The 24,141-nt window shown below is 36.9% G+C and overlaps 2 protein-coding genes across 2 annotated transcripts in view; one reads left to right on the top strand and one right to left on the bottom strand.

Moving 5' to 3' along the window:
• The window catches only part of LOC131397312 (zinc finger protein 208-like), a 649,542-nt gene that overhangs the window by 540,393 nt on the left and 85,008 nt on the right, over positions 1-24,141 (top strand).
• LOC131397333 (vomeronasal type-1 receptor 4-like) lies at positions 7,504-8,418 on the bottom strand. Its single transcript, XM_058530130.1, has one exon. It carries the CDS (start codon positions 8,416-8,418, stop codon positions 7,504-7,506), a length of 915 nt encoding a protein of 304 aa, XP_058386113.1.

The following is a 24,141-nucleotide window of genomic DNA, read 5'->3' on the forward strand; positions in this document are numbered from 1 at the left end:
TCATGATCTATGTTAAGTAATAGATATTATCACTGAATTAACAGATCAGAATTTTTCCTGTTTCTTGTAGGTGCATGTTTGTATGTTTTATGAAATTTGGTGCCACAGTTTGTTCTTCACCCCCGCTTAGGTACTGATATTTCCCCAAATCTTTAAAGTGCATTGACTAAGGTAAATCTTAAAGAAGAAAACCATTTAATTTTCAATACTCTTTGAGAGCACTGAATCTTTAAAACATCTCAAATAAGTGTTTCATGCTACACATACCAATGTAACTTTTTAAATACTTTCTTTTAGAATAGTTTTAGGTTCACAGCAAAATTAGGATTAAGGTACAGAGGTTCCCCATAATCCCTGCTCCCACACATGCACAGCCTCCCCCAGTATCAACATCCCCCACCAGAGTGGTCCATTTGCTGCCACTGATGAATCTATGTTAACTCATCATAAATACTCGAACTCCACAGTTTACCTCATGCTTAATTCTTAGGGATGTACATTCTGTGGATTTGAACAAACAGATAATGACATGTAACCATCATTACAGTATCATACAGAATATTTTCATTGTCCTTAAAATCCCTAGGCTCAGGCTATTCATCTACCCTCTACCAATAACCCCTGGCCACCATAGACCTTTTTAATGTCTTATAAATGTTCCTTTACCAAAATATTATATACTTGGAATCCTACATTATGTAGCCTTTTCAGATGGCTTCTTTCACTTAGTAATATGCATTTAAGGACACTCCATGTCTTTTCATGCCTTGATAGCTTAACTTTTTCAGTACTGAATAATATTCCATGTCCAGAATATACCAGGGTATATTGATCCATTCACCTACCAAAGAACACCTTGGTTCATTTCAAGTTCTGGCAAATATGAAGAAAGTTGCTATAAATATCCATGTGCAGATTTTTGTGTGGACATAAGTTTTCAACTCCTTTCACTAAATACCAAGGAGCACAATTGCTGGATTTTATGGTAAGAGTATGTTTAATATTGGAGCAACTGCCAATCTGACTTCCAAAGTAATGATGTTATTTTGCATTTCTTCTAGCAATAAATGAGAATTCCTGTTGCTTCACATCCACTACAGCATTTTTATTGACAGTGTTCCCGATTTTAGCCATTCAAGAGGTTTGTAGTGGTATATCTTTTTTTTTTTTTTTGTGAGGAAGATTGACCCTAAGCTAACATCTGTGCCAATCTTCCTCTATTTTGTGTGTGAGATGCTGCCACAGCATGGCTTGATAAGCAATGTGTGGGTGCACACCCTGGATCCAAACCTGTGGACCCTGGGCCGCCGAAGTGGAGCGCATGGACTTAAACACTATACCACCAGGCCAGCCATATGTCATTGTATTTTTAATTTGCGTTCCACTGATGACATATCATGTGGGTCATTTTTCCATATGCTTAGTTGTTAAGAGTCTATTTACTTTGGTGAGGTGTCTATTAAGTTTGTTGGCCCATTTTTTATTGGATTGTTTGTTTTCTTATTTTTCTTTCTTTCTACCCAATCTATATTTATTTTATTTTATTTTCTTCTCTTAATGCATTAGCAAGGACTTCCTGTATAATATTGGAAAGGAGAGGGGAAAGTGGACATCCTTGCCCTGGACCTGAACTAAGTGGGACAGCTTTGAGTTTCTTACCATTAAGTTAGATGTGAGCTGTAAATTTTTGTAGGTTTTCTCCATCATCTTCAGGAAGATCTTCTCTAGTCCTGGTTTACTGAGAATTTTTATCAAGAATGAGTTTGGGTTTGTGAAAAGCTTCTTTTTCATCTACTGATGTGATAATATGATTTTTCTTCTTTAGGCTGTTGATGTGACGAATATGATTAATTGATTTTTGAGTGTTAAATCAACCTTGCATACCTGGGATAAACCCCGCTTGGTCATGGTGTACAATTCTTTTAAAACATTGTTGGATTTGATTTACCACTATTTTGTGGAGGATTTTTGCATCTATGTTCCTGAAAGATATTAGTCTGTAGTTTTCTTTATTAGTACTGTTTTTGTCTTGTGTGGTTTGGATATTGTGGTTTTGGTGTCAGATATTGACTTGGGGAAATTGTCAGTCATTATTGTTTCAAATATTTTCAACTCCTTTCTCTATTCTCCTTCTGGCCTACCCACTACACATATGTCACACCTTTATTAGTTGTCCCACAATCCCTTGGATGTTCTGTTCCTGTTTCTTTCTAGCCCAATTTCTCTTTACTTTTTAGCTTTGTAGGTTTCTATTGATATGTCTTCCAGCTCATAGATACCTTTCCCTAGCCATGTCCTGTCTACTAATAAGCCCCATCAAGCACATTCTTCATTCTGTTAGTTTTTTTTTAATCTCTAGCTTTTCTTTTGGTTCTTTATTAATATTTCCGTCTCTCTTCTAACATTGCCCATATGTTCTTTCATGCTGTTTGCTTTATCCATTAGAGACTTTTGCATAATTATCATAGTTGTTTTAAATTCCTGGATAAGAATTTTCCAATTTGTTAAGTTCTGCTTCCTTATTGATTAGTAATTCCATATGGACATTGTTTCTTTATACTTCCATCCTACTATAAGCATTTAAGTGAAATCAGGCTGCTCTTTCAACACTTTGCTTAGAAATTTCCTCAGCCAAAGATCCAGTTTGTATCTTTACAGGTGTACCTGCCCTTCTCAGTAACAATTTTTGCCTCAGTTTTTTCCAGGCTGCTAAAACAGAATACCAGAGATTGGGTAGTTTATAAACAACAGGGATTTTTTTTATCATATTGACAGAGGCTGGAAAGTCCAAGATCAAGGCACCAGCAGATTGTGTCTGGTGAGAGCCCACTTTCAGTTCATAGACAGAGGCTTCTGTCGGTGTATTCAAATGATGGACTGGACAAAGGAGCTTTCTTGAGATACTTTTATGAGGGCACTATTTCAGTTTATGAGGTCATTGCCCTAGTGACCTAATCACCTCCCAAAATTCCCAACTCCTGATACCACCACCATGGGAGTTAGGTTTCAACATATGAAAATTGGAGGGGCACAAATGTTCACACCATAGCAGGGACCAATGAGAAAATTGATTTTGCTATACTGCTGGAAGGTTTCAACATGTAAATTTGTTTACATCATCTCCATAAACGTGAATTGGTGTGCAGAACTCTCAATTTTGTCATGTTTAATCAGCTACTCTTACTGGCAGACATGTGACAACACTTTTTTTTTTTTTAATTTTTTTTTTTATTGATGTTTTAGTGGTTTCTAACATTGTGAAATTTTGGGTTGTACATTTTTGTTTGCATGTGACAACACTTCTTAAGCAGGGATACTGAGACCGAGCCTTCTGAATTGCCAACAATCAAAACATCATCTACATGGTGAAAACTTTGGACATCAAAGATGGAGGCGCTCGGGCTAAATCCTTAAGCACCCACTGCTGACAGATGTCAGGGGAGGTGGTCTCACTCACATCACTCCCTGCAGTTCCCCCTAGTGAGGATAACCCCTCTAAAACTTATAAGGTGCGTAAGGAAGTCATGTAACACATCAATTCTTACTGAAGATTCTGAAGGAGCAAAACTAACAGGATGTTGAGTTCATCCAAAGGGTTCTATCTCTACTGTTATGGTACCTTCCTTTCCCCATGTATACACATCCCAAACCTTATCCCTTGAATATGGGTTCTATTTTCCAAGGGAACACCAACGATTTTACCATCAGAAGGAGTCAGGTGCTCTAGCAATATTACACCTTCTCCTGGCGAGTATGTAAGAGAATTCAAGGGGCTATGAGAGGATACGGTGAGGAGCTGCTTAGCATAATAGAGATAATTCATTCTCTTTTGGCTCTTCTTCCTAACATTTGTGCTGCCTTTTTTGTAGCTGTCAGCATTTAGAGAGTGACCAGTATCAGGGGTTTCTCTCTTTCTGCCAATGAATGCACCATGCCTCACCCTGTAGACTTTGGTGCCTGCAGACTCCCCAGTACCAAGTGTCCCCTCCATCCATGGCATCACATAGAACAGGAGAGTGACATGTGCACCTGTATACAACGTGCTATAAATGTGTCAATTATTCCCTTCCCCCAAATTCCCAAGAATATATTTGGCTTTTATTTAATGTTGCTGAATTCAGTGGAGAAACAGAGGGAGTGATCAGGACACGTCAAGGAAGAGAGTGACTGCACGCAAATACCAGTGAGGTCCACTTCTGTTTAGTTGCAAGAAGCTTATAGACTATTTGCAGCTGAACTAATGACACCAAAAATGATGTTGCATTTATGGTACTTGGGGATTGCAAAAGATTTCAGGAGGCAGGAAGAGTTGGAGAGAATGACCATGAGACTTGAAGGAAAAGTCAGATCCGTGGATGAGGTGATGATAACCTCAGTGAATCAATGAGAGGTAAGAGCAAATGAAAAGATAGCTGAATACAACATTTTCAGAATAAATTTAATTTTTTTAGCCATAATGGAAAAATTTAATTGCTTACTATAATACAACAAATTGATTTTGTATGGTTTCTTAACCTAAAATTTAAAGCTAAATAATATAAACCTTGAAGACAACAAAATAGATCATATCTGTGGTTTAGAATAGAAAAATAGTCTGTCACAGAACAAAAGTCTAACTATAAAGAGGAAAATGACAAATTAGATATATTAATTTAAAAACTAATCATCATCAGAAGACACAGATGGAAAGACAGAGAGAAAAAAACTCATATCAAGCATGTATAAAGAACTCCTACAAATGAATAAGAAGATAAACACAATAGCCAAAATGGGAAAAAAATACCAAAAGACAGTTCAAGAAAGAGGTTACCCAATGATAATTAAATATGTCAAAAGATGCTTAACTTCTGTAGTAATCAATGAAATGCAACAAAACCAATAGCTGGAATTATCACACACCAACCAGAAAGCTAAAATACAAATTACGGGAATGATCAAGTGCTGGCAAGGATGTGAATAAACCATAAATCTCTTTCAGCTCTGGTAAGTATGAAAATTCATACATACATTTGAAAAATGTTTGCAAGTATTTAATAAAGATGATCAGATGCAAATTTATGACCCAACACTTCCACATCTACTTATATATGAAACACTAATTCACGAATGTATCACCAAAGTGCAATTTCTAGAACTCATATACCAGCACTATTCCTAATAGACACAAACAGAAAACCACTCACATGTGCATACACAGTGGAACAATTACATTAAGAGTTAAATATTTACACAATAGAATGCTGCACAAAAATGGCAGTGCAGGATTCACAACATGCAACAATATAGATAGATATACACAAACAACATAAGGAATAAAAACACATGCTGTTACTCCATTTATGTAAAATAAAAAACAGAAACAATTGATCTGTGTTGTTAGGTGTCAGAACAGTGGTTACCCCTAGGGGTGGTGACTGGGAGGGGGAACCAGGGGGCTGAGTGTTAACAATTTTCTGTTTCTTTATCTAGGAGCTACATACAGAAGTGTATCCAGATTCTGGAATTTCTAAAATTTGCTGTGTACTTATGACCTATGCACATGTCCTTAGTTGTTTTTTAATACATATCGATAATTTTTAAAAAATAGGCCAAGGAAGGTAAAGAGATTAGGGTTGTAATATCTATGTATTGTCAAGGTAGAGGTGGAAGGTATTAAATAACTTGAAATTGTGATTATCTTTTAAAAGTAAGCTGAAATTTTGAAGTGACTAAACTAAAAGAAATACTTATATAATTCTCAAAGAGAATGGGTAACAGGGAGAATTATTTTTCAAAATTCATATAAAGAGTTAAGATAGAAACATAAAAAAATACTCTACTCCTAACAAAAAGTACACAATATTATGGTAAATCTAAACCTAAATATGTCTGTTATGATATTCAACATCAATAGACAAATTGCTACTGGTAAAGTCAAAATGTTTTTATTTTTATTCTGTGCGATTATATTTTTTCTGTATGAGAAATAGGTAAATTACAAAAATTAAACTAGAAAATGGAAAATACAATCTATGTAATTTTAAACCCTGAAACAATTAGCATAAAATGTACATTAGAGTAGACTTAAAGCTAAAACACTTTGTCATTGTTATCATTAGTATTATTTTGCAATTTCTTGAACATTATGGCAATACTATTGATTGACAGGAAATAATTTCATTATATATGCATATATGTGCACATATACACATAAACACGCCATTAAATATACAATGTATAGATGTGTTTACATATACACATACATGCTCTATACACACATACACACACACATATATATACACACACATTAATGTAGTATGTATGTGTGTATGTTTATATTTTTTCCTTTGCTTCTTTGTGGTCTAATATATGGTAAGTATTTAGATACTAATGTGATCTAAAATTGTATGATTTTCTGTTTAGTAGAACCAGGTTCAATATATACCCATTAGGTCTAATTAATATTTCTGAAAATTTAGAATCCTCAGTACTTTGTATCAGCTTCATAAATTAAATGCTGGGAGAACTACATTAAAACATTTCCTGAAACTTAGGAATACCTACTTTGCTCATCTAGTAAACTAACTTCCCGTAAAAAAAATTGATTTATGACTTTTCCCCTCAAAACAGGTACTCCTCCACTCTTCCATGTTTAATGGAAATGCCCACCATAAACTTATTTCTCCACTTTAGAGACATGAGATTTGCATCCTGAACTCTCTTTCTTGTCAAAATGCCCAACTAGCATTAATACCTAATGGAGATAAAATTGCTTTTTACAGATACCGAATTACATGTAATTTTTCTGCAGACATCATATATTTTTTTAATCATCAACCTAATGTCTTTTAAAAAATCAGTGGAAACATACTTTTGTGCTCTCTTTCACTAATTCCAGTTCTAACTGGCCATTTCCAAATGAAAATATTTTAAGTATGTTAATGTCACTTCATAACATGATATTTCAAATGACTACCATCTCTCCAAAAATGAAATGTAAGGAACTCATATTTAGGACCCCAAAAGTTCTACTCTTTGAATCTGAATTGACACTTCAGATTAGCTGTACACTATTCATTATTCTGTGGGAATATTTCTTTTTTCTTTAATGACCATCTCACATGCTGTTTTATTTCGTGGAGGTTTTCCTACAATTCCAAGCCTAGTTTACTTCTGTGTAAATGTGTTATTTCAGATTGATAGTTACATATTCATAGTCTTTTCTGTAATCCCCGTGTTGTTTCAAAAACTCCTACTTAATACTGCCTACATTCTGAAGCTCCTCTGCGAGCATTAATAAAGTTTTATTTACAGACGTATTTTTATGACAATTACACAATAATTCATTTACAATTGTATTATGATTTGTTGCTTATTTTGGAGCATAAACTCAATCTGTCTTGTTTACCACTCTTTTGTAAATGATTGTCTAATAATTGTACTTAGGACTCAGATGCCAGTGAATAAATAAACAGGTAAATAATATGTAAATTCAATTTGCATAGTTCTCATAAGGTTAAGTAATTATCTAATCCTTACCCAGGAAAGGAAAAATGTGGATACTCTGCGGTCATGCATCATTAGAATGTAGGGGCTTACAGTTGGGAAACACACAGTAATTGGGGCAACAAAGATCACCAGCCACTGACTGGGATTACGAGAAAGAGCCAAATAAATGTGAACGATAGAGGAGAGAGTGTACAAAGACACAAAAGTGCTCACCAAGACAAGGATGCTTTGGGTGGCTCTGGATTCAGCAGAAGATCTAGGGGAGATCTTGGTCCTATGAACATGTCGGACCCGCTGCTTGTGCCTGTACAGGATGAGAACCATAAAGCCACTGGTCCAGACCATGAGCCCCAGGAATGAAACATCAGGGAACAATAAAATTCCTACATTCAGTAAGACTCTGATTCTGTCATGAATTACAGTATAACATAATCCTAAGTCTTTTTTCTTTGTGATGCTTTTGTTGCTCCAATTACTAGTCACAGAAAGAGTAAAAGTGATATTTATCATCAATTGTAGGATCCAGCAGAGGAAAATAGACGACCCAATGTACTTTGGAGCTTTCACTTTGAGCTCTGCCCACCTGGAATTCCTGGGGCTGATGGTGATGGCCTGGAAGACACTCAAGAGGCAGGTGGTGCCAATGGATACACCCCTGAACACTCTGTGTGTATAGTAAGCAAGTTTGCGTCCAATATCATTAAGAAAATGTTTCCACCCAAATGCTGCCATTGCACTTAGGATTCCTGTGGAAAGCAGGACCAAGGAGTTGGCTACCAGCAGATGTTCTACAATCAAATCTGTGGACCGTAGCCTGTATCCGGTGAAGTGAAGGAAGAGATAATGGTAAAGAAGAGAGATATTCCCCAGGATTCCAACTATATTCTGTGATAAGAAAATCATTTCTATTGTGAAATCTCTGGTGGCCATCCTGTCCATTCTCTGTGAATGATATGTGCCTTCTTAGCCAGAGCATGGGAATATGAGGCATGGGCTACATATATCACATCAACTGAAATCAAATATTCTCCACTTACCGTTAATTCCCAGTGAAAAATATTAACTTAATATTTTTCTTTTACAAAGACGTTTCCAAGTATTGAATGCATAACTTTTTAAAGAGCATGTATGATGAATTAATCACTGCTATGAAGGTTACACCTCTACTACGTCACTTCTTTATTTTTCCTAAATGTGTGAGTCAGGAACTACTATTACTTTCATTCTAAAGAGCAGGAGAACTTAGATACAGAGACATTAAGTGTTTTGTCTAAATTCACACCCTAGTTACAGGCAGGATGGTACTTAAACCTGGCTGGGCTGGTAACAAACCAAGCACATTTAATCACTGCAACCTATTAACAAATCAACTTAGCCGTGTCCTTCCAATAGTCGAGGTAGATATTTAGCTGTTTTCATAACTTGTCATTATATTTTATGCTGTTGGTTAATTTACTATTTAATTTCAGGTGTAACAAGTTTGCATTTATGTGCAAAGATTTATTTCATAGGCTAATATCAATTATGCAGAAAGCCTTCAAGGTCTTAACTAAATATAGATGCTCTCATTGCAATACTACAGACACCTGTCACAGGACCAAGTTGGATTTAATAAATACAAGATTAGCTCAATATTAGGATGGCAACAAAAAGACTCAATTCGGGAATGAAATACAGTACTACCTATTGCATAAACGGTTAGTATCATAGTGTGCCATAAATTATTTTGTGAATCACTAATGCGCGATAGACTTGTGTAGAAAAAAAATTTACTAATTTCAGATCACACACTAATCAATATTTTAATACTTGAGTTCAGTAAAACTACTACCAAGGAAGTGAGATTTGTCTTATACTTTTAAGACAGTTATGCAAAAAGGAATCTCTAATGTGTAAAATCTTTTACATTTTATTAAATTGTAATATTACATTTTTTGAGTGATAGTAGAATATTTTTAAACCAGAGAAAATATCACAAGATACATTTGAGCCCGATAGCTGCTATCTGAAGCTCATTATTATACATTTATATTTTCCTTAAGTACTAATTTCCTTTCTTCAATAGGGAAAACAATCTCATCAAAATTAACAAGCCAGAGATGTTTCAGTAGGAAACAATTACTGCCTCCATTAAGCACTTCATACACACAGAGTTAGAAAAAATATTTCTATTCTAGCAATTGCCATTGGATTCACCCTTTCTGCACAGCACTAAATGATTCCTGTAAACTTATCTTATTCTTTGTTCTAAGCGCAGAGGTGTTGTAGGAACACCTGCAGTAATCCAGAAAAAGTACTCTGTGAGTCCAGTAAATTAGGCTGAAGAGCAGATTGATTTCAGAACCACAGTTCTTAAGTACTGTACAAGTCAGGTTTCATTATCACTGAGATTCAGCAGTAATATTCAAGGTCATTGTCGATTACACTAAATTACATTAGAAGCCATCAGGGATTGGTGTAGGATAGCTCAGTAATGCCTCAGAACTATTTCTCCCTCATATGTGGCTTTGGCATTAGACTAGATTCAAACTCTGAAGAATCCCTTTTTCTGACCTGATCACTTACCCAGACTCCTGATAGCAGTCCTTCCTTGCTGACTCTTCCTCTCAGACTGAAATAGAAAATTGTCACCAGACTCCTTTCTGCTGCCAGGACAGTGGGCCTGGTGTGATGATCATGACAGCCAGGATCTGGACTGGAGGGAGGCAGCCAGACCACTAGATATGGGTTTGTGATTCTGTGACCTCACCTCCCCTTAGAACTGCAGTTATCTTTTCACCTGTAGCCACCATGGGGGGACAGGCTTGGGGAACTGAGCATATTTGTGAAAAACTTTTCCCCAGTTGTTAATTACCAAAAACAATTACAACTTACTAATTATTTCCAAAGAGACCATTGCAGTGTTCTGAGAGGCTCTTTCTTTTACTTGATCCATGAAGAATGACAGGGTGCACATCCGGGTCCAAGTAAACACTGAGTTGACATGGGAGGGACCTGCAATGAAGCTCATGTGTCCTGCTGAGTTCTCTGCTCCTCTGTGAAGTTTTTCTGCCCAAAGTGTGTTCTTTCCTAAACTTCAGACTACTGAGTGTCAGCATCATTTCAGTTATGAGCAGACAAGCAGAACCAAAGCACCTGAGAAGGATTTTCAAAGCCAAACAAGTAAAAGGAAGAACATGGTGCCACAAACTTACATTATAAATTATTGGCTTTATTTTCACAACTCAATGCCAATTAACGTGGAAATCTAGGTGATAAAGAAGATTTCTAGTAAAATATATTATTATTGACCCTCTCCCTAATGGTTATAGAAAACCCAAGTTCAACAATATCCATCGAAAGATAGACATGTCTGTGTCTATCCCAAAGGAAATCACCAGGATCAGAAGTTCCAACAGATTCTACAATTTATTTAACTTTCACCTAAGTCAATGCTGCTTTCTCAATTCAAGGACACTGAACGGTTACCCCCAGCCTTTATACTCGATTTCTGCTGAATTTTCCACAAAATTTATTGCTTTTGTAAATAAGCCATAGAAAATGAGTTTAAATTAATCCCTTGATTGTTTTAAATACAACTCTATTTCATCTAGGATTACTATTCAAAACCTCCCAACTTCCAAATCAGAGATTAGATCCATATGGTCAAAATCCCCTGCAACTACTACCTCTACACACACACACACGTGCGCGCGCGCGCACACACACACACACACACTAATTTATATTTCCTTAATCTTGCCATACTGTGAGAGTAACTTAAGTGGTTGTGTGATTGATCAAGTCACAGTTCCTGCCCTGAAGGCACTTACACTGTAGTGGTGGGGGATAATACAAGTGCATAAAAGCAATGAAAATGTCTGATAAGCAAAGAGGGATAAGCATGAAATGGGGGCTTGGGTCATATTAGCACATGTCTGAGGATCATGGCAGTGGAATCCTTACCCTGTGATATGTAGGAATTTTTCAGCAGCATTGAGGACCAGATGCTTTGGGGACACAGAGATTATTGTACTTTCTAGAGCCTAGAGCAGTGACACTGAGGATGGAGAAAATATGTTTGATGAAGGCAACTTGAGAACATAGTTTTAAAAAATATTGGTGATAGACTAGATGTGGGAGATGAAGAAATTTGGGAAAGCTGTTTAGACAGGATGTGTGAGCCATGTGCTGGGGGCCTAAACAATCCCAATATCCCAGAAGCTGAAAGCAAAAAAAAAAAAGAAAAAGAAAACCCTTTGGGACAGCTGACATGCACCTGACAGTGACCTCCCTCAATTTCCAATCTCACCCCACTAACGAAACTGGTTATGTGTCTTTGGCTCGTTTAAAAGGGGTGAGAAATTTAGAGGTGCCCTGGGTGAGTCAGGAGAAGTGTGTATTTCTGCCTCAAACCCAGGCCATCCAGTACTCAGAACAGAAATCCACACGTTCTTTCTGGGCCCAAGTAGTCTTTACATGTAGCCTGTGAGGAGAGAAAAGAGGATTTGTCAGCTGTGGAGACAGTACAATGGAGTCAGGTAGCACGTTAGGCTCACACCTTCAACACAGGTATAACTGAAATTATACTCAAGTTCTAATAAATACCAATCAGTGTTGTTAGTTTGTGTTTAACTAAGAAACAACAGAACTGTACTTACAAAAAAAGGTCCTTTTTTTTTTTTTTTTACTGTCATGGCGAGTGGGACAAAATCCAGGACTCTTAATTTGACACTGATTCTCTCCGCAGGCACCCCAGTTTCTTCTTTCTGATTTCAAAATATATTTCAAAATTAGAATAATCAAAACAATGTGGCATTAGCATTAAAAAAAGATAAAGACCAATGGTACAGTCTAGAGAGCCCAGAAATAAACCCATGCATTTATGGCCAACTGGTGTTTGACAAGGTTGCTAACAATACGTAACTGGGAAAGGATAGTCTCTTTAATATGTGATGTTGGGAAAACTGAATTCCACATGCAGAAGAATAGAATTTGACCCTTATCTCACACCATATACTAAAGTCAACTCAAAATGGATTAAATGCTTAAACTTAAGACCTGAAACTCTAAAATTCCTATAAGAAAACATAGGGGAACAGCTTTGTGACATTGGTATTGGAAATGATTTAATTCATATGACACCAAAAAAACAGAAGCAACAAAAGTGAAAATATACAAGTGGGTCTGCAGAGTGTTAAGTTTATGAACAATAAGGAATCAGTCAACAAAATGAAAACACAAATTGTAGAATACAAAAAAAATTTGTAAACTGTGAGGTTACTATCCAAAGTATACAAAGAGCTCATGAGAACTGCAAAAAAATAAACTAAAAGAATTGGCAAAGTAATTGATTAGATATTTCTCCAAAGATGTCAAACAAATTTGCAACTGGTTTATAAGAATGTGCTCAAGATCACTAATCATCAAGGAAATTGAAGTCAAAATGGTAACAAAATATCACCTCACACTTGTCATTAGGGCTATTATAAAAAACACAAAACATAACACATGCTGGTGAGGATGTGGAGGAAAGGGAACACTTGTACACAGTTGGTGAAAATGTAAATTGATGCAGCCACTATGGAAAACAGTATGGAGTCTCCTAAAACAGAACTACAATATGATCCAGCAGTCAATCTCACTTCTGAGTATATAACCAAAGGAATTGACACTAGGATATCAAAGAAATATCTGTACTCTCATATTTATTGCAGCATTATGAGCAATAGTCAAGATATGGAAGCAATTTAAATGTCAGCTGACAGGTGAATGGATAAAGAAAATGTTATATTTTATACGAAAATGTGATATATATATATATAACACATTTTCTCAGACATATATGCTTCATATGTATATATATTTACAATAGAATATTATTCAGCCAGAAAAGATAAGGAAATTCTGCCATTTGCAACAACATGGATGAACCTCAAGGACATCATGTTAAGTGAAATAAGCCAGACACATAACACACATACTAAATTGTGCTGCTCATAAGATGAATCCAACATAGTCAAACTCATAGAAGCAGAAAGTGAAATGGTGGTTGCCAGCGTCTGGCAAGAGGGCCAACCAGGGAGATATCAGTCAAAAGGTACAAAGTTTCAACTGCACAAGATAAATAAGTCCCATGTATCTATATATCTATGTGTTACCAACACTGTACAGCATAGCGCCTTTAGTTAAAAACACTGTATTTTATACTTAAAATTTTACTAAGAGGGTAGATCTCATATCAAGAGTTTTTATCACCAAAAAATACTGATAATAAATAAGAGGGTGGGAGGAAACTTTTGGAGGTGATGGATAGGTTAATGGCATAGGTTGGTACCAATGGTGACAATTTTGTAAGTGTATACTTATCTCCACACTCATCTAGATGTATACATTGAATATGTATGACATTTTGTATGTCAAAAAATAAAATAAAAATGAACCAGGACTCTGAATAAAAGGAGAATGAGTCCTTAGGAAACTGGGCCGTGGATGTGGAGGAAGCACAGAAACCAAGGGGCACCCGGGGACAAATTGTGCAAAAAACCCTCACATCCAGGAAATTAGGCATGGGGAGCTTATGTACAGAGAGGTTCCTAATGCCACCAATTAGAACTTTGCAAAGTTAAAAGCTAACAATCTGCAGGTTTGCTGTGTTATGACTTAGATTCATTTTCATTAGAATGTGTGTTCCTTATTTCATCCAAATTCAGAGACGATGCTCCAACAGGAGCATTTTTCACTAGTAGCATCAATGAAGGCTCTGAGACATGGAAAAAATTCCTAAGAGGTGGTCACCACCCAGCTAGAGGACTATCCTAATTTTCAGCAGAATGTGTGTTCATAAAGGTGTGGGAAGAAAACCAGAGGAAGGTTTAGGGAGTTTCTGGACAAGAATGTCTGATGTGCTGTGACTCCCAGTCTCTGATCTAACTCAGAGAAGACTGAGGGTTCCTTTACCTCAAGTCAGGAAGGGGACAGTGTAAGGATTCAGGAAGAGAGTTGAATACGCATCCTCAGCATTTTGAAGGGATATATATACATATTTTCGGAAAGAGATTACCCCATAATGCAATAAACACTTCATGCAACCCTGTATTTGTTGATATAAATTTTTCATTTTAAAGTGTAAATGCCTAAGATATTTTCACAATGATATTTTTGCAATAATTCTTTAGATTCAAATTTTAATTTCCATCTCAAATGGCATCAAAGAATTTCCAGAAATATTTTTAAAAGAGAGAGAGGGAGAGAATATTACCCACCCTGGAATAAGAGACCATCTGAAGCAGGTCCTGACTGCCGAGTTTTGAGAAGTAACAACAGTCCTAGGATTGACCAGGACAGAGAATGTGTGACTCTTTCAAGTCACAAAGGTAGATCATACTGAAGAGTGGCCTCACAGATTTTGGGTTTAGATCATGTGCAATTCACCCACAATTTATTTGGTAGCAGTTTTTCTCTCTTCTCTCAGAAGCTCGGCCCATCGTCTGCTGTGAGCTCTGTGACCCAGTGTCCTCCTGTCACCTGCTGTGCTGTGGACACAGGGTCGGGTATTTCCAGCCTCCCCAGCATCCTGGTCTTTGGACAGATGCAGGTGCAGGGAGGCACCAGCAGAGACTGGAAGGATGGGGAGGCCAAGGTACTCCTTTCACTCAGCATAATGCCTTAGGTATTCATTCATGTTGGTATATCTCAATACGTTGTTTCCCCTTGTTGCTGAGTGTTATTCCATGGTATGGAGGTACCACTGTTTGTTTATCTGTCTCTCAATCATTAGACATGTAGGTAGTTTCCAGCTTTGGAGATAACCCCCTATTACAATAAACACTCCATACAGGTCTTTCTTTGGTGATATAAATTTTTTATTTTAAATTGTAAATGTTTATTATATTCTGAAAATTAAATTTTTTGCAATAATTTACTCTTTAGATTGAAATTTGAATTTCCATTTCAAAAGAGGCCACAGCACTTTTCAAAATTCTTCATAAAGTACTAAAAACTTTTAAGGACCACTAGTATGTCATCAAACCCCAAAATTCTCTCTTGATAAAAAGTTGTAATTTCAAATATCTGCCAGAAGCAGAGAACAGTGACTCTAAGAACTAGTCTCATATGAACTTCCTGGATAATCCCATTCACAGTAGATGGGAATTAGAAATTGAACATAATTTTTGAGGACATGATTCAAATTACAACAGAGATGAGGTGCAGTTTATATATGGAATTCAAGAGTGATTTAATATTAGACAATCCATTAATAAAATTCATCACATTTATAGATATGAAACAAAAAATCAGGAGATCGTGTTCATAGATACAAGAGCAACTATTGGCATAACTCACCATCGGTTAAATTAAAACCCACAAAATTAGGAACTAATGGATCTTTCCTAACTTGACAAAACAAGGTCTTCATCCCGATCAAGAGGATGAATTAGGAAGATTGCCACTGATGGCAAGAATAAAACTAAAACATACACAATCACTGATATATTTATTTACAATTACATTGAAGGCTTAGCCAAGAAAACTTAAAATAGCATCTATGCAGAAATAGAAGTACAATGATGTACACCTGAAATTTTTACAATGTTATAAACCAATGTTACTGCAATAAACAAAAAATTAAAAAATAAATAAATAAAAAATAGCATATGCTTTGAAATTCAGATGTAAAAGTCTGTTAGAGGAAAACAATTATACATCTGGAAACAGAAGGGGCTTGAAAGAAAAACACTACAAAAATAATTCAGTAAACTAATAGAATATATCATTGAGATATAGAAAACAGTGGTCCACATATACAAAGAATAATAATTTACAATTTACAACTGCAGATTGGTGATGCAGTTACAAAAGTATAAACTAAAATAAGTTAAAATAAACTATCTAGGAAAAAAATCTAAAAAAAAATGATGTAAGGTGTATCTAATAAAAATGATAGAAAATTCCCAATATATATTCCAGTAGACATGCACAATGGAAAATCATGTCATGTTCCTGGGTAGAAACACTCAATATATAAAAACAAAATCAATTGTCGTTACTATAATGTATAAATTTAATTTGGTCTTAATGCAGATACCATCAGTTAGCTACTGTAGCTAGGCATGTATTGTAAAAGTCTTACAGATGAAAACTTAAATAAGAGTAGTCAAACAACTCTGAAAAACAATGAGGGTGGCTAGTCCTGTGACATGTCTTGACTCATGAATAGACTTATAAATCAGTGGAGATAAATACTCATAAATATATCAAGGTGCATAAGAAGAGATAATAATCAATAAAACTACACTGTGATTGACATCTTTAATACTTGCGTTTATGGATGTGATATTCCTATCGCAAAGATTAAAAAAGCAATTTATGGTGGGCCGGCCCGGGGACGCAAGAGGTTAAGTGCAAGCACTCCACTGCGGGCAGCCCAGGGTTCGCAGGTTCGGATCCCGGGCGTGCCCTGACGCACCGCTTGTCAGGCCATGCTGTGGCAGCATCCTATATAAAGTGGAGGAAGATGGGCATGGATGTTAGTCCAGGGCCAGTCTTCCTCAGCAAAAAGAGGAAAATTGGCAGATGTTAGCTCAGGGCCGAACTTCCTAAAAAAAAAAAAAATTATTCTTCACATTCTATGGCAAGATAAAGTTCTAATGAAAGATAAATATATATGACAAAAAAACACCTTACATATTGTGATAAGGTTAAATCTGACGGGTTTTACCAGATTTAGTGTTTCTGGGGATGGACGCACCCCCAGGGTTCCCTACTTTGACATTTTCACTGATGTCACTCCTCCTAATTCTCAATTTGAAAATGGATTAAAATGTCTTTCTGTTTCCTTCTTTTTTTTTTTATTTTTTAATTTTTTGTTTATTGCAGTAACATTGGTTTATGATGTTGTAAAAATTTCAGGTGTACATCATTGTACTTCTATTTCTGCATAGATTACATCATGTTCACCACATCATGTCTGCTTCCTTCTTTAAGAAACTAAAAATAGGGGCCGGCCCGGTGGCGCAAGCGGTTAGGTGCGCGCGTTCCGCTGCGGCGGCCCGGGGTTCGCTGGTTCGGATCCCGGGCGTGCACCGACGCACTGCTTGGTAAGCCATGCTGTGGCGGCGTCCCATATAAAGTGGAGGAAGATGGGCACAGATGTTAGCCCAGGGCCGTCTTCCTCAGCAAATAAAAGAGGAGGATTGGCGGATGTTAGCTCAGGGCTGATCTCCTCACAAAAAAAAAAAAAAAAAAAAAAAAAAGAAACTAAAAATAAAGGTGCCTATCTACATTGGATCCTCAAATGGTTATTCAGTCAGTGGCCATTAAGTAAGGAAAAGCACAGAATCTCAGACCCACAGCAGCATAATGTTCAGTCAGATAGGAAACTTCTCCCTGAGGCCAGAGCTTCATCTTTCACATGTGATCAAAGGCTTTCACAGGCTCTGCATTGCTCTTCACACCAGCCCTATCACACGGACTTAGATCTGAGAATCTGATATCATGTGACTGATGAACATGTCATGGCACACTGATTTCTTATCAGATCTGCCCTCTATTAGTGATCTTGCAGGGCTACAGAAACACTGTAGGATTTTCCTGAAGCCATTTACCCCATGCAGATACACTGGTAGGTTTGGATAGAAGCTTTGATCTTCATTGGGACCCCTGCTCTGTCCAACCAGCTTCTCCAGAACTACGATGTTCTAATCTCTCCTGAGAGTCCCCATCTCAAGCTATCTCTCTGTGCCAATATAATTGATTTAATAAAGTTGAAAGAGGAATAAGTAAGAGGAAGGCTATGCTTCAGGTTAGAAATAGGATAACTTTACCTGATTAATGATGTTTCTGATTTACCCAAATATTGATAGATAGAGATTCATTTCTCAATGGTTCAAAAAGAGGAGGAGCCCCAGAACAGACAGGATGGAGAAAACGGAATCAATGCTGCACGGGATCCAGCTTAAGCTCAGCCAAGTGGTACTAACTCTATTCACCAAAAACTTCCATCTTGGAAGCACATTGTGAACTCAGCCAGCTGGACACTAAGCGTGCATGCTCCTCACTGGAATTCCACGCCTGCATCACAGAGCACTGGAACAGAACCAAAGAATTCTTAAGGGCGAAGTAGGGGACCAAGAGAACAAGGATGAAGCCAGTGTCTTCCCTAACATCTGGCCTAAGTAATGCTACTCCCATCTTGGCCCAATATGGTCCTCCCTCTCTTCTCTGGGCCTCCCTTCTTTCCACATCTATCACTTCACCATTTCTCACTTACATTTTATAACAACTCTGGTTTTTACCCTTATGTTAATCCCTGCATAACCCAAATATCAACTGTGTATATCATAACTCCTTAAAAATTTCGTGTGACTCCACTGAATCTATGTCTTTGAAAGTCTGAAGTTCCCCTACTTCCCTTTTTTTGGAATGTTTGCTAATTCCTTTACATTCTCTCAGGGTCTCAACTGTCCTCAATGTAGTCTTCTCTGCAAAATCAGTCAATGTAAACACAGAATCAAGTCTCCCCTGTGTCAACTTAAAAAGCAAATTCACCTGTTATTTTATCATCAAAACAATTTTATTCTGGAATAGCCATAATAATGGCAATTTGGGATGTGCATACTATGGCAAACCACAGGCAAATCTGGAAAAGTAAGGAGGAAAGCTAATTTTATAAAGAAAACCGGGAGTGGGGAGAATCTGATCTAAAAAAAAAATCCAGGGGCCGGCCCGGTGGCGCAAGCGGTTGGGTGCGCGCGCTCCGCTGTGGCGGCCCGGGGTTCGCTGGTTCGGATCCCGGGCGCGCACCGACACACTGCTTGGCAAGCCACGCTGTGGCGGCGTCCCATATAAAGTGGAGGAAGATGGGCACAGATGTTAGCCCAGGGCCGTCTTCCTCAGCAAAAAAAGAGGAGGATTGGCAGATGTTAGCACAGGGCTGATCTCCTCACAAAAAAAAAAAAAAAAATCCACTGGGGGAAAGTAACAGTTCAGGGTGACATTAGCTACACAATGGCTGAGCTACAGCATTTCTCATTGGCTGGGCTGTTACCGGGTGGGGAGAAAAATCTTCCCTCAGAAGTAGTTTTACTTCCTGCCCGAGGTACAAGCATCAATCTCTTCCTGTTTGGTGTAATTGGCAATGTGTGATGGGGTATAAGAGTCGCCCCTACAGGCTTTCCCAAGTCCAATTTAGTTAAGGTTTCTTTTATTAACTTCCACGTTGTCCCCTTTTGATCAAGATCTTTCTCTGAAAACATCACTGATCAACAGTCAGCTTCTCTACATTTAGTGGTCTTGTCCCTCAGGGCAGAAAGGACCTTTCCTGATTGTCATGTTCCACATTGAAGGGAAGGTGCATAGTGGTTGAAAACCTTTTAGGCCACATTTGTGTTACAAGAAAGGTTATGAGGGAGAACTCTCAGGCATTTCCCATCAAAAGTCTATATTTTCCCAAGGTCATAGGCCTTGGAGATCATCTTGAAGTGCTGAGCCAGCATCATCTTATTGGACACATCATTTTTCCAGAGGTTTGACAGGCAATAGGTTTATGCCTAAGTTTATGTTTCTTCCTCCACCACGAAATAAAAAGCAAGGGTTTCCCAAAGACTTGGACCACAAGGGTTACAGTGACTAGTCACAGTAAAATGAAGAATACCCTTTTAAAAATTTCCTCCTTCAGAAACAAAATCACTATCCTGAGAGATATCTCCACCTCCATGTTTATTGCAGCATTATTTATGATAGCCATGACATGGATACAACATAAGCGTCCATCAGTGTATAATGGATAAAGAAAAAGGATACATATATACAATGAAATACTACTCAGGCATAAAATGAAGGAAATTCTGCTGTTTTCAACAACATGAATGGAACTTGAGGGCATTATGCTTAGTGAAATAGGTCAGACAGAGAAAGAAAAATACTATATGAGCTCATGTATGTGTGGAATCTAAAAAAAACAAATTCACAGAAAGAAAGATCTAATTTGCAGTTGCCTGAGGGGATGGCATTTAGGTGAAGATGGTCAAAAGTTACAGTCTTCTAGTTATAAGATGAATAAATTCTTGGGATGTAAAGTACAACATGATGACTATAGTTAGCAATGCTGTATCATAAATTTGAAAGTTGCTAAGATAGTAGATCTTTCAAGTTCTCATCACAAGGAAAAGAATTGTAACTACGTGAGGTGATGGATGTTAACTAAATTTATTGTGGTAATCATTGTGCAACATACAGAAATCAAATCATTTTGTTACAGACCTTAAACTTTTTCAATGTTATATGTCAATTATATCTCAAATAAAAATGGGAAAAATGGGGCTGGCCTTGTGGTGTAGTGGTTAAGTTCATGTGCTCCGCTTCTGCAGCCTGGGGTTCACAGATTCAGATACTGGGTGCAGACCTATGCACCAGTTATCAAGCCATGCTGTGGCAGGCATCCCACATATAAAGCAGAGGAAGATTGGCAAAAAGAGGAGGATTAATAAAAATATTAAAAATAAATAAATATTTTTAAGTTTTTTGAGGTTTAAAAATATTTATTTTTCCCTTCTTTTTTTTGGTGAGGAAGATTAGCCCTCAGCTAACATCAGTTGCCAATCCTCCTCTTTTTGCCAATCTTCCTCTGATTTATATGTGGGATGCCTGCCACAGCATGGCTTGAAAATAAATAAATATAAATAGCTACTATGAAAAAAAAAACTTAAAAATAAATTAATATAATCAAAAATTTTTTGAAATAATTTGTAAAAAAATAAAAATAAAAGTCTCTTTCTTCAGATATTTTCATCCTATTTAAAATCAAAGAAAAATTAAATTTATAAAAATAAGTGTACATTTCATTGTTTCCAGATATGAGAACAATTAACCAAGGGGTGCTCTTTACTCAGAAATTACACTGGACACCTCAGAAATACAAAAGCTTATAAGAGAATACTACGAAAAGCTATATGCCAACAAATTGGATAATCTAGAAGAAATGGATAAATTCTTAGAATTATACCATCTTCCAAAACTGAATCAAGAAGAAATAGAGAATTTGAATAGACAAATCACCAGTAAGGAGATCAAAACAGTAATGAAAAACCTCCCAAAATATAAAGTCCAGGACCAGATGGCTTCTGTGCTGAATTCTACTAAACATGCAAAGACTTAATACCTATCCTTTTCAAACTCTTCCAAAAAGTTGAAGAAGAGGGGAAGCTTCCTAACTCATTCTATGAAGGCAACATTATCCTGATACCAAAACCAGATAAGGACAACACAAAAAAAAGAAAGTTACAGGCAAATATCACTGATGAACATTGATGCAAAAATCCTTAACAAAATACTAGCAAATCAAATGCAACAATACATTAAAAAGATCATACACCATGATGAAGTGGGATTTATTCCAGGGATGCAGGGATGGTTCCACATCCACAAATCAATCAATGTGATACACCACATTAACAAAATGAAGAATAAAAATCACATGATCATCTCAATAGATGCCGAGAAAGTATTTGACAAAATAGAGCACCCATTTATTTATTTATTTTTTTGCGAGGAGGACTAGCCCTGAGCTAACATCCGATGCCAATCCTCCCCTTTTTTATTGAGGAAGGCTGCCCCTGGGCTAACATCCGTGCCCATCCTCGTCTACTTTATATGGGACGCTGCCACAGGATGGCTTAGCAAGTGGTGTGTCAGTGCACGCCTGGCATCTGAACCGGAGAACCCCGGGCTGCCACAGCAGAGCTCACGCACTTACCCGCTGCGCCACCAGGCCAGCCCCGTGGCACCCATTTATGATAAAAGCTCTGAATAAAAAGGAAATAGAAGGAAAGTACCTCAACATGATAAAGGCCATATATGACAAACCAAAGCTAATATCATCCTCAGTGGTGAAAAACTGAAAGCTAACCCTCTAGGAACCGGAACCAGACAAGGATGCCTACTCTCACCACTCCTATTTAACATAGTACTGGAAGTCCTAGCCAGAGCAATCAGGCAGGAAAAAGAAATAAAAGGGATCAAAATTGGAAAGGAAGAAGTGAAACTGTCACTATTTTCAGATGACATGATTTTATATATAGAAAACCCTAAAGAATCCACTAAAAAACTTTTAGAAATTATAAATGAATATGGTCAAGTTGCAGGATACAAATTCAACATACAAAAATCAGTTGCATTTCTATACACTAACAAGGAAGGAGCAGAAAGAAATTAAGACTACCATCCCATTTACAGTTGTAACAAAAAGAATAAAATACCTAGGAATAAGCTTAACCAAAGAGGTGGAAGATCTATGCACCGAAAACTATAAAACATTGTTGACAGAAATTGAGGAAGACACAAAGAAATGGAAAGATACTCTATGCTCTTGGATTTGAAGAATTAACATAGTTAAGATTTCCGTACTTCCTAAAGCAATCTGTAGATTCTATGCAATCCCTATCAAAGTTCCAACAATATTCTTCACAGAAATAGAATAAAGAATCCTAAAATTTATATGGAACAACGAAAGACCCCAAATAGCCAAAAGAACCCTGAGAAAAAAGTACGAATCTGGAGGTATCATGCTCCCTGATTTCAATATACTACAAAGCCATAGTAATCAAAACAGCATGGTACTGGCACAAAAACAGACACACAGATCAATGGAGCACAATTGAGAGCCCAGACATAAACTCACACATCTATGGACAGCTAATTTCCTACAAGGGAGTCAAGAACATACAATGGAGAAAGGAAAGTCTCTTCAATAAATGGTGCTAGGAAAACTGGACAGCCACGTGCAAAAGAATGAAAGTAGACCATTATCCTTCACCATACACAAAAATTAACTCAAAATGGATTAAAGACTTGAATGTAAGACCTGAAACCCTGAAACTTCTAGAAGAAAACATAGGCAGTATGGTCTTCAATGTCAGTCTTAGCAACATGTTCTCAAATACCGTGTCTGACTGGGGAAGAGAAACAATAGAAAAAATAAACAAACGGGACTACATCAAACTAAAAGCTTCTGCACAGCAAAGGAAACCATCAATAAAATAAAAAGAAACCTAACAATTGGGAGAATATATTTGCAAACCATATATCTGATAAGAGGTTAATCTCAAAAATATATAAAGAACTCACACATCTCAACAACAACAAAAAAAAATTAACAGCCCAATGAAAAAATGGACAAAAGACCTGAACATACAATTCTCCAAAGAAGATATACAGATGACCAACAGGCACATGAAAAGATTTTCAACATCATTAACTATCAAGGAAATGCAAATCAAAACTACAATGAGATATCACCTCATGTCCATCAGAATGGCTATAATTAACAAGACAGGAAACAAGTGTTGGAGAGGATGTGGAGAGAAGGGAACTCTCATACACTGCTGGTGGGAGTGCAAACTGGTTCAGCCACTATGGAAAACAGTATGGAGATTCCTCAAAAAATTAAGGATAGTACTACCATATGATCCAGCTATTCCAATTCTGGGTGTTTATCCAAAGCACATGAAAAATCACATGCGTAGAGATACATGCACCCTTGTGTTCATTATCAAGAGAGTAAACAGACAACCCAAAGAATGGGAGAAAATATTTACAAATCATGTATCTGATAAGGAGTTAATAGACCGAATATACAAAGAACTCTTAAAATTGAGCAAAAAACGAAAAAAGAAC

This window comes from Diceros bicornis, chromosome 34 (genome assembly GCF_020826845.1).
Source record: "Diceros bicornis minor isolate mBicDic1 chromosome 34, mDicBic1.mat.cur, whole genome shotgun sequence".
Lineage (NCBI taxonomy): Eukaryota > Metazoa > Chordata > Mammalia > Perissodactyla > Rhinocerotidae > Diceros > Diceros bicornis.

What these genes read in the sequence shown, in the direction of transcription:
- LOC131397333 (XM_058530130.1), bottom strand. Translation starts at nt 8,418, where the DNA reads ATGGCCACCAGAGATTTCACAATAGAAATGATTTTCTTATCACAGAAT.